At 52.2% G+C, this 12,191-nt stretch overlaps 1 protein-coding gene across 1 annotated transcript in view; it reads right to left on the minus strand.

The window, feature by feature from the left end:
- Positions 1-12,191, minus strand: part of LOC110527560 (parathyroid hormone 2 receptor-like) — a 49,355-nt gene that overhangs the window by 15,610 nt on the left and 21,554 nt on the right. Inside the window, exons 7-9 of the mRNA XM_036983048.1 lie at positions 8,674-8,827; positions 8,359-8,419; positions 7,862-7,928 (exon numbers count right to left, since the gene is read on the minus strand). Of these exons, the coding sequence (XP_036838943.1) occupies positions 7,862-7,928; positions 8,359-8,419; positions 8,674-8,827 (282 nt within the window). The remainder of the gene's footprint in view (positions 1-7,861; positions 7,929-8,358; positions 8,420-8,673; positions 8,828-12,191) is intronic.

The raw sequence follows: 12,191 nt of genomic DNA on the forward strand, positions 1-12,191 counted from the left end.
CAGGTATACTGTACACCAGGGAGTCACTAGGGAGCAGGGACAGGTATACTGTACATCAGGGAGCCACTAGGGAGAAGGGACAGGTATACCGTACACCAGGGAGTCACTAGGGAGCAGGGGCAGGTATGCTGTATACCAGGGAGCCACTAGGGAGCAGGGACAGGTATACTGTACACCAGGGAGCCACCAGGGAGCAGGGACAGGTATACTGTACACCAGGGAGCCACTAGAGAGCAGGGACAGGTATACTGTACACCAGGGAGCCACTAGGGAGCAGGGACAGGTATGCTGTACACCAGGGAGCCACTAGGGAGCAGGGACAGGTATGCTGTACACCAGGGAGCCACTAGGGAGCAGGGACAGGTATACTGTACACCAGGGAGCCACTAGGGAGCAGGGACAGGTATACTGTACACCAGGGAGTCACTAGGGAGCAGGGGCAGGTATGCTGTATACCAGGGAGCCACTAGGGAGCAGGGACAGGTATACTGTACACCAGGGAGCCACCAGGGAGCAGGGACAGGTATACTGTACACCAGAGAGCCACTAGGGAGCAGGGACAGGTATACTGTATACCAGGAAGCCACTAGAGAGCAGGGACAGGTATACTGTACACCAGGGAGCCACTAGGGAGCAGGGACAGGTATACTGTACACCAGGGAGTCACTAGGGAGCAGGGACAGGTATGCTGTACACCAGGGACAGGTATACTGTACACCAGGGAGCCACTAGGGAGCAGGGACAGGTATGCTGTACACCAGGGAGCCACTAGGGAGCAGGGACAGGTATACTGTACACCAGGGAGCCACTAGGGAGCAGGGAAAGGTATACTGTACACCAGGGAGTCACTAGGGAGCAGGGGCAGGTATGCTGTATACCAGGGAGCCACTAGGGAGCAGGGACAGGTATACTGTACATCAGGGAGCCACTAGGGAGAAGGGACAGGTATGATGTACACCAAGGAGCCACTAGGGAGCAGGGACAGGTATACTGTACACCAGGGAGTCACTAGGGAGCAGGGACAGGTTTGATGTACACCAGGGAGCCACTAGGGAGCAGGGACAGGTATACTGTACACCAGTGAGTCACTAGGGAGCAGGGACAGGTATGATGTACACCAGTGAGTCACTAAGCCACTAGGGAGCAGGGACAGGTATACTGTACACCAGGGAGCCACTAGGCCACTAGGGAGCAGGGACAGGTATACTGTACACCAGGGAGCCACTAGAGAGCAGGGACAGGTATACTGTACACCAGGGAGCCACTAGGGAGCAGGGACAGGTATGCTGTACACCAGGGAGTCACTAGGGAGCAGGTACAGGTATGCTGTACACCAGGGACAGGTATACTGTACACCAGGGAGCCACTAGGGAGCAGGGACAGGTATGATGTACACCAGGGAGCCACTTGGGAGCAGGGACAGGTATACTGTACACCAGGGAGCCACTAGGGAGCAGGGACAGGTATGATGTACACCAGGAAGACACTAGGGAGCAGGGACAGGTATACTGTACACCAGGGAGCCACCAGGGAGCAGGGACAGGTATACTGTACACCAGGGAGCCACCAGGGAGCAGGCACCGGTATACTTTTCACCAGGGAGCCACTAGGGAGCAGGGACATGTATACTGTACACCAGGGAGCCACTAGGGAGCAGGGACAGGTATACTGTATACCAGGGAGCCACTAGAGAGCAGGGACAGGTATACTGTACACCAGGGAGCCACTAGGGAGCAGGGACAGGTATACTGTACACCAGGGACAGGTATACTGTACACCAGGGACAGGTATACTGTACACCAGGGAGCCACTAGGGAGCAGGGACAGGTATACTGTACACCAGGGAGCCACTAGGGAGCAGGGACAGGTATACTGTACATCAGGGAGCCACTAGGGAGCATTGACAGGTATGATGTACACCAAGGAGCCACTAGGGAGCAGGGACAGGTATACTGTACACCAGGGAGTCACTAGGGAGCAGGGGCAGGTATGCTGTATACCAGGGAGCCACTAGGGAGCAGGGACAGGTATACTGTACATCAGGGAGCAACTAGGGAGAAGAGCCAGGTATGATGTAAACCAAGGAGCCACTAGGGAGCAGGGACAGGTATACTGTACACCAGGGAGCCACTAGGCCACTAGGGAGCAGGGACAGGTATACTGTACACCAGGGAGCCACTAGGGAGCAAGGGCAGGTATACTGTACACCAGGGAGTCACTAGGGAGCAGGGACAGGTATACTGTACATCAGGGAGCCACTAGGGAGAAGGGACAGGTATACCGTACACCAGGGAGTCACTAGGGAGCAGGGGCAGGTATGCTGTATACCAGGGAGCCACTAGGGAGCAGGGACAGGTATACTGTACACCAGGGAGCCACCAGGGAGCAGGGACAGGTATACTGTACACCAGGGAGCCACTAGAGAGCAGGGACAGGTATACTGTACACCAGGGAGCCACTAGGGAGCAGGGACAGGTATGCTGTACACCAGGGAGCCACTAGGGAGCAGGGACAGGTATGCTGTACACCAGGGAGCCACTAGGGAGCAGGGACAGGTATACTGTACACCAGGGAGCCACTAGGGAGCAGGGACAGGTATGATGTACACCAGGGAGCCACTTGGGAGCAGGGACAGGTATACTGTACACCAGGGAGCCACTAGGGAGCAGGGACAGGTATGATGTACACCAGGAAGACACTAGGGAGCAGGGACAGGTATACTGTACACCAGGGAGCCACCAGGGAGCAGGGACAGGTATACTGTACACCAGGGAGCCACTAGGGAGCAGGGACATGTATACTGTACACCAGGGAGCCACTAGGGAGCAGGGACAGGTATACTGTATACCAGGGAGCCACTAGAGAGCAGGGACAGGTATACTGTACACCAGGGAGCCACTAGGGAGCAGGGACAGGTATGCTGTACACCAGGGAGTCACTAGGGAGCAGGGACAGGTATACTGTACACCAGGGAGCCACTAGAGAGCAGGGACAGGTATACTGTACACCAGGGAGCCACTAGGGAGCAGGGACAGGTATGCTGTACACCAGGGAGTCACTAGGGAGCAGGTACAGGTGTGCTGTACACCAGGGACAGGTATACTGTACACCAGGGAGCCACTAGGGAGCAGGGACAGGTATGCTGTACACCAGGGAGCCACTAGGGAGCAGGGACAGGTATACTGTACACCAGGGAGCCACTAGGGAGCAGGGACAGGTATGATGTACACCAGGGAGCCACTTGGGAGCAGGGACAGGTATACTGTACACCAGGGAGCCACTAGGGAGCAGGGACAGGTATGATGTACACCAGGAAGACACTAGGGGGCAGGGACAGGTATACTGTACACCAGGGAGCCACCAGGGAGCAGGGACAGGTATACTGTACACCAGGGAGCCACTAGGGAGCAGGGACATGTATACTGTACACCAGGGAGCCACTAGGGAGCAGGGACAGGTATACTGTATACCAGGGAGCCAATAGAGAGCAGGGACAGGTATACTGTACACCAGGGAGCCACTAGGGAGCAGGGACAGGTATACTGTACACCAGGGACAGGTATACTGTACACCAGGGAGCCACTAGGGAGCAGGGACAGGTATACTGTACACCAGGGAGCCACTAGGGAGCAGGGACAGGTATACTGTACATCAGGGAGCCACTAGGGAGCATTGACAGGTATGATGTACACCAAGGAGCCACTAGGGAGCAGGGACAGGTATACTGTACACCAGGGAGTCACTGGGGAGCAGGGGCAGGTAGGCTGTATACCAGGGAGCCACTAGGGAGCAGGGACAGGTATACTGTACATCAGGGAGCCACTAGGGAGAAGGGCCAGGTATGATGTAAACCAAGGAGCCACTAGGGAGCAGGGACAGGTATACTGTACACCAGGGAGCCACTAGGCCACTAGGGAGCAGGGACAGGTATACTGTACACCAGGGAGCCACTAGGGAGCAAGGGCAGGTATACTGTACACCAGGGAGTCACTAGGGAGCAGGGACAGGTATACTGTACATCAGGGAGCCACTAGGGAGAAGGGACAGGTATACTGTACACCAGGGAGTCACTAGGGAGCAGGGGCAGGTATGCTGTATACCAGGGAGCCACTAGGGAGCAGGGACAGGTATACTGTACACCAGGGAGCCACCAGGGAGCAGGGACAGGTATACTGTACACCAGAGAGCCACTAGGGAGCAGGGACAGGTATACTGTATACCAGGGAGCCACTAGAGAGCAGGGACAGGTATACTGTACACCAGGGAGCCACTAGGGAGCAGGGACAGGTATACTGTATACCAGGGAGCCACTAGAGAGCAGGGACAGGTATACTGTACACCAGGGAGTCACTAGGGAGCAGGGACAGGTATGCTGTACACCAGGGACAGGTATACTGTACACCAGGGAGCCACTAGGGAGCAGGGACAGGTATGCTGTACACCAGGGAGCCACTAGGGAGCAGGGACAGGTATACTGTACACCAGGGAGCCACTAGGGAGCAGGGACAGGTATACTGTACACCAGGGAGTCACTAGGGAGCAGGGGCAGGTATGCTGTATACCAGGGAACCACTAGGGAGCAGGGACAGGTATACTGTACACCAGGGAGCCACTAGGGAGCAGGGACAGGTATGATGTACACCAGGGAGCCACTAGGGAGCAGGGACAGGTATACTGTACACCAGTGAGTCACTAGGGAGCAGGGACAGGTATGATGTACACCAGGGAGTCACTAAGCCACTAGGGAGCAGGGACAGGTATACTGTACACCAGTGAGCCACTAGGCCACTAGGGAGCAGGGACAGGTATACTGTACACCAGGGAGCCACTAGGGAGCAGGGACAGGTATACTGTACACCAGGGAGTCACTAGGGAGCAGGGACAGGTATGATGTACACCAGGGAGTCACTAAGCCACTAGGGAGCAGGGACAGGTATACTGTACACCAGGGAGCCACTAGGCCACTAGGGAGCAGGGACAGGTATACTGTACACCAGGGAGTCACTAGGGAGCAGGTACAGGTATGCTGTACACCAGGGACAGGTATACTGTACACCAGGGAGCCACTAGGGAGCAGGGACGGGTATGCTGTACACCAGGGAGCCACTAGGGAGCAGGGACAGGTATACTCTACACCAGGGAGCCACTAGGGAGCAGGGACAGGTATGATGTACACCAGGGAGCCACTAGGGAGCAGGGACAGGTATACTGTACACCAGGGAGCCACTAGGGAGCAGGGACAGGTATGATGTACACCAGGAAGCCACTAGGGAGCAGGGACAGGTATACTGTACACCAGGGAGCCACCAGGGAGCAGGGACATGTATACTGTACACCAGGGAGCCACTAAGGAGCAGGGACAGGTATACTGTACACCAGGGAGCCACTAGGGAGCATGGACAGGTATACTGTATACCAGGGAGCCACTAGAGAGCAGGGACAGGTATACTGTACACAAGGGAGCCACTAGGGAGCAGGGACAGGTATACTGTACACCAGGGAGTCACTAGGGAGCAGGGACAGGTATGCTGTACACCAGGGACAGGTATACTGTACACCAGGGAGCCACTAGGGAGCAGGGACAGGTATGCTGTACACCAGAGAGCCACTAGGGAGCAGGGACAGGTCTACTGTACACCAGGGAGCCAGTAGGGAGCAGGGACAGGTATACTGTACATCAGGGAGCCACTAGGGAGCAGGGACAGGTATGATGTACACCAAGGAGCCACTAGGGAGCAGGGACAGGTATACTGTACACCAGGGAGTCACTAGGGAGCAGGGACAGGTATGATGTACACCAGGGAGCCACTAGGGAGCAGGGACAGGTATACTGTACACCAGTGAGTCACTAGGGAGCAGGGACAGGTATGATGTACACCAGGGAGTCACTAAGCCACTAGGGAGCAGGGACAGGTATACTGTACACCAGGGAGCCACTAGGGAGCAGGGACAGGTATGCTGTACACCAGGGACAGGTATACTGTACACCAGGGAGCCACTAGGGAGCAGGGACAGGTATACTGTACACCAGGGAGCCACTAGGGAGCAGGGACAGGTATGATGTACACCAAGGAGCCACTAGGGAGCAGGGACAGGTATACTGTACACCAGGGAGTCACTAGGGAGCAGGGACAGGTATACTGTACACCAGGGAGCCAGTAGGGAGCAGGGACAGGTATGATGTACACCAGGGAGCCACTAGGGAGCAGGGACAGGTATACTGTACACCAGGGAGCCATTAGGGAGCAGGGACAGGTATACTGTACACCAGGGAGCCACTAGAGAGCAGGGACAGGTCTACTGTACACCAGGGATCCACCAGGGAGAAGGGACATGTATACTGTACACCAGGGAGCCACTAAGGAGCAGGGACAGGTATACTGTACACCAGGGAGCCACTAGGGAGCAGGGACAGCTATACTGTATACCAGGGAGCCACTAGAGAGCAGGGACAGGTATACTGTACACAAGGGAGCCACTAGGGAGCAGGGACAGGTATACTGTACACCAGGGAGTCACTAGGGAGCAGGGACAGGTATGCTGTACACCAGGGACAGGTATACTGTACACCAGGGAGCCACTAGGGAGCAGGGACAGGTATGCTGTACACCAGGGAGCCACTAGGGAGCAGGGACAGGTATACTGTACACCAGTGAGTCACTAGGGAGCAGGGACAGGTATGATGTACACCAGGGAGTCACTAAGCCACTAGTGAGCAGGGACAGGTATACTGTACACCAGGGAGCCACTAGGCCACTAGGGAGCAGGGACAGGTATACTGTACACCAGGGAGCCACTAGGGAGCAGGGACAGGTATACTGTACACCAGGGAGTCACTAGGGAGCAGGGACAGGTATGCTGTACACCAGGGACAGGTATACTGTACACCAGGGAGCCACTAGGGAGCAGGGACAGGTATACTGTACACCAGGGAGCCACTAGGGAGCAGGGACAGGTATGATGTACACCAAGGAGCCACTAGGGAGCAGGGACAGGTATACTGTACACCAGGGAGTCACTAGGGAGCAGGGACAGGTATACTGTACACCAGGGAGCCAGTAGGGAGCAGGGACAGGTATGATGTACACCAGGGAGCCACTAGGGAGCAGGGACAGGTATACTGTACACCAGGGAGCCACTAGGGAGCAGGGACAGGTATACTGTACACCAGGGAGCCACTAGGGAGCAGGGACAGGTATACTGTACACCAGAGAGCCACTAGGGAGCAGGGGCAGGTATGCTGTACACCAGGGAGCCACTAGGGAGCAGGGACAGGTATACTGTACACCAGGGAGTCACTAAGCCACTAGGGAGCAGGGACAGGTATACACCAGAGAGCAAGGTGTCACTCCACTCTTCCAAGGGGCAGATTGAAAGCTTCTGGCCAAGAGAAAAGAAGATTAAATCCTCTCTTCGGATTTGAGTTCTTCAAGAGTATTATACATAAACATAGTTTGTCTGAGAGCTACAGCAAGTAGTTTATGCATGATAAAAAGCCACCAGATCTTTGTGAGGACCAGCACTTATTTTTTGTATGTCAGCATTTCTTGGCACCTGGCTTCCAACTTCTCTCTTATTTCTCTTTTATTTAATTTCTTTATTTTATCTCCCGAAATAAGAACTTCACCCAGAAATTCCAGTTGTGGAGTTGTGCAGAGCAACCGAAGCTATAAGCTTGACCAAAGTTGCTAACACTTGAACATGAATTCAGCTGTACTAAGAATAAAACACTTTTTTAAAACCAAGATAGGAGTCAGCAATGTAACCTTCTTGTAATGCATGTAAACGACCGGATTCTCGCATCATTGGCAATGATTGATGAATTGGGGAGAGGCATTATACCGCAATTGAAGCCACTTACACCAATGGCTGTAAGGATGGGAACTTGATATATCCATTTAATGTTACCAGCACTTAACTCCCAGCATCTGGGGGGGGGGGGGGGGGGGGAGAAGGAAAGAGAAAGAGAGAGAGATTAGAGTACATTTGTACTGCAGGATTTCCTTACTGCTCTCAAAACAGTGCATGTCGAGGTGCAACAAAAGTGTAGTCTCTCTTGCCAGACTCAAGGCTCTCCGCACACACAGCGGCTGTGAGAAGAGGCAAAGGTGTGCAGCTGCAACAATAAGGCAAGTAGGCCGCTGACTGAATGAGAACAAGAGTTCTGCAACACCTCGGGAGATCCTGTTTCCAAGCCAGATGATTGCGGGGAGCCTAGACAGCTGATGCACAGAGTTCATCTCAGCAGGCTCCTGCATGCTGCCATGGGCTCCTCCACTTAAAGTGTGTTGCTGGAGGTGTATGTGTTACACGGATATGGTAGGTGAAGGATGGGGGCGGCGGGTCACTCTCACCCACCGTGCGTCTGCCAGCGTTGCCCGGACAACAGCCCAGGCGGCGACAAAGAGAGCAGGGACACCTGTAATTAGAGAGGACAATGATTGCCTTAAGATCTTCAGTACTCTGAATACATTAAATTGATACCGGCAAGAGCAGTGAGATTTTTGTGTCTTCTTTTAAGATAAAAAATGATCCCCACACACCTGCAACAAGCAAACTCATATGTCGGAGCGCTTTTCCTATTTTGAATAACAGCTATAGTGGCCGTCAACAACATGAGCGCTGTTGTGATTGGGTGACTGCATGCATTTCTAAGACGGCAGAGCAGCTCACCCCATCCAATCAGGGTAAAGCCCCACAGGTATTTGGTGTCCGAGTAGAAGGCCATGAAGATGAGGCTGTGGAGGTACAGCCCCTCTACCAGGATCCAGTAGTAGTTGGTTGCCAGGAAGTAAATGAAGAGCAACACAGTGATCTTGCATCCAACCTGGTAAAATAAACAGATTGTTAAAAATATCCTGTAGTGCAAAGATCTGTGGTCCAGTGGTAACACTTTCAGCGCCATACACATATGCAGCTCCCTGCCAGCGACAGGGTTCAATCCCTGCAAGCCCCCTTCTCACTGTCTCCTCCTCACGTATCTCCCACTCTAATCTATCTGTCGATAAAGCACAAATGAAAAAAAGTGATTGTTAGTCCCACGAGCTGAACCACACAGAATGCTTTGTGACCACAAAAAAGATTGAAGTATTAGTCATAGTAGGGATATCAGCAGTGTTGGTGCAAACAGCAGTTTTTTTTTTTTTTTTTATCTATGCACAAATCGTTCCGTTTGTCATGATTTACCTGCTGAGGGAATAGTCTTTTTTTTCTAGAAATGCAAACTAGATAGTTAACTACATAGTATGTTTTTCTAGTAATAAAAATGTAGTTCTGGGAAAATAAAAACCTTTGAATGTTATTCTCTTTCCCTGATGTTTGTCTGTCGTGATGGAGATATTTGTGTAGAGGAAATTGCCGCCTGCCTGGGGATATCCTGACAGAGGAAAAACTGGAACAACAAGATGGCGCTGACAGAGATGGTCGCCTCGCTTCGAGTCCTATTTAGTTTTTTTTAATGTATTATTTCTTACACTGTTACCCCAGGAAATCTTAAGTCTTATTACATACAGCCGGGAAGAACTATTGGATATAAAAGCGATGTCAACTTACCAACATTATGACCAGGAATACAACTTTCCCGAAGCGGATCCTCTGGACCAACACTCAGGACAATGGATCTAATCCCAGAAGCCGAGCCAAAACAACGGCACCACAGAAGGGGCAGACTGAGCGGCCTCCTGGTCAGGCTCCGTAGACCTGCACATCGCCCACTGCTCCCAAGTATACTACTCGCCAATGTCCAGTCTCTAGGCAACAAGGTAGATGAAATTCGAGCAAGGGTTGTCTTCCAGAGAGACATCAGAGATTGTAACATCCTCTGTTTCATGGAAACATGGCTCTCTCAGGATATGTTGTTGGAATCGGTTCAGCCACCGGGCTTCTCCATGCATCGCGCCGATAGAGAAGAGGAAGGGCGGGGGTGTATGCTTCATGATTAATGACTCGTGTAACCAGAACATACAGGAAGTCCTTCTGCTCACCCGACCTAGAATTCCTTACAATCAAGTGCCGGCCATATTATCTCCCAAGAGAATTCTGGTCAGTTATCCTCACAGTGGTGTACATTCCCCCTCAAGCAGACACCAAGACTGCCCTCAAGGAACTTCACTGGACTCTATGTAAACTGGAAACTATATATCCTGAGGCTGCATTTACTGTAGCTGGGGATATTAACAAAGCAAATTTGAGAACAAGGCAACCTAAATTCTATCAGCATATTGACTTCACTACGCGCGGGTGTAATACACTCGGTCACTGCTACTCTAACTTCCGAGATGCATACAAAGCCCTCCCCCGCACTTCCTTTGGCAAATCCAACCACGACGCCATCTTGCTCCTACCGTCTTATAGGCAGAAACTCAAACAGGATGTACCAGTGACTAGAACCATTCAACGCTGGTCTGACCAATCGGAATTCAACTTTCAAGATTGTTTTGATCACGTGGACTGGGATATGTTCCGGTCAGTCTCAGATAACATCGATCTATACGCTGACTCAGTGAGTGAGTTTAAAGAAGTGCATTGGAGATGTATCCACTGTGACTATTAAAACCTACCCTAACCAGAAACCGTGGATGGGTGGCAGCATTCGCGCAAATCTGAAAGCGCGAACCACTGCATTTAACCATGGAAAGAGGTCTGGGAATATGGCTGAATATAAACAGTGTAGTTATCCCCTCCGCAAGGCAATCAAAATGCCGGTTCAGGGACAAAGTGGGGCCGAAATTCAGTGGCTCAGACACGAGCCGTATGTGGCAGGGTCTACAGGAAATAACAGACTACCAAAAGAAAACTAGCCATGTCACGGACGTTAAGCTTCCAGACAAACTAAACACCTTCTTTGCCCACTTTGAGGATAAAACAGTACCCCCCCTCTCTCCTTCTCCATGACCGACGTGAGTAAAACATTTAAATGTGTTAACCCTCACAAGGCTGCTGGCCCAGACGGCATCCCTAGCCGCGTCCTCAGAGCATGCTGGCTGGTGTGTTTACGGACATATTCAATCACTCCCTATCCCAGTCTGCTGTCCCCACATGCTTCAAGATGGCCACCATTGTTCCTGTACCCAAGAAGGCAAAGATAACTGAACTAAATTACAACCACTCCGTAGCAGTCACCTCTGTCATCATGAAGTGCTTTGAGAGACTAGTCAAGGATTATATCACCTTCACCTTACCGGCCACCGTAGACCCACTTCAGTTTGCATACCGCCACAACAAGTCCACAGACGATGCAATCGCCATCACACTGCCCTATCCCACCTGGACAAGAGGAATACCTACAGTATGTAAGAATGCTGTTCATTGACTACAGCTCAGCTTTCAACATCACAGGACCCTCCAAGCTCATCATCAAGCTGGAGGCCCTGGGTCTCAACCCCACCCTGTGTAATTGGGTCCTGGACTTTCTGACGGGCCGTCCCCAGGTGGAAGGTAGGAAACAACATCTACACTTCGCTGACCCTCAACACTGGGGCCCCACAAGGGTGCGAGCTTAGCCCCCTCCTGTTCTCCCTGTTCACCCACAACTGTGTGGCCATGCATGCTTCTAACTCAATCATCAAGTTTGCAGACAACACAACAGTAGTGGGCTTGATTACCAATAACAACAAGACAGCCTATAGGGAGGAGGTGAGGGCCCTTGGAGTGTGGTGCTAGGAAAATAACCGCTCACTCAACATAACAAAGGAGATGATCGTGGACTTCAGGAAATAGCAGAGGGAGCACCCCCCATCCACATCGAAGGGACAGCAGTGGAGAAGGTGGAAAGTTAAGTTCACCAAAAACCCTGACAAAACTTTTACAGATGCACAATCGAGAGCATCCTGTCAGGCTGTATCACAGCCTGGTATGGCAACTGCACCTCCCTCAATGCCGTTGCAAGGTCATCAACATTATCAAAGACGTTGGTTACGTGTGGCAGCGGTAGTGCTGCAATCGACCATGATGGCATAGGAGTGACATGGGTTTGAATCCCCACCCCAGCCACTTTCCTCCCTCCACAAACTATACATCCACAGTAGATCTACATTCTGAACTGTCTAAATAAAGAGAAAAATACAGGAAAGCTCTCTAGGCCTGTCTGAATACCCCTACCTGCGTTCTAAGTAGTACTCTGACTGGGTATGCAAAAACAAAGATTTACAGCATGTGACACTTCTAAAAATGTATGCTGTAAACACCAGGAT

Source organism: Oncorhynchus mykiss, chromosome 7 (assembly GCF_013265735.2).
Source record: "Oncorhynchus mykiss isolate Arlee chromosome 7, USDA_OmykA_1.1, whole genome shotgun sequence".
NCBI classification, from domain to species: Eukaryota; Metazoa; Chordata; class Actinopteri; order Salmoniformes; family Salmonidae; genus Oncorhynchus; species Oncorhynchus mykiss.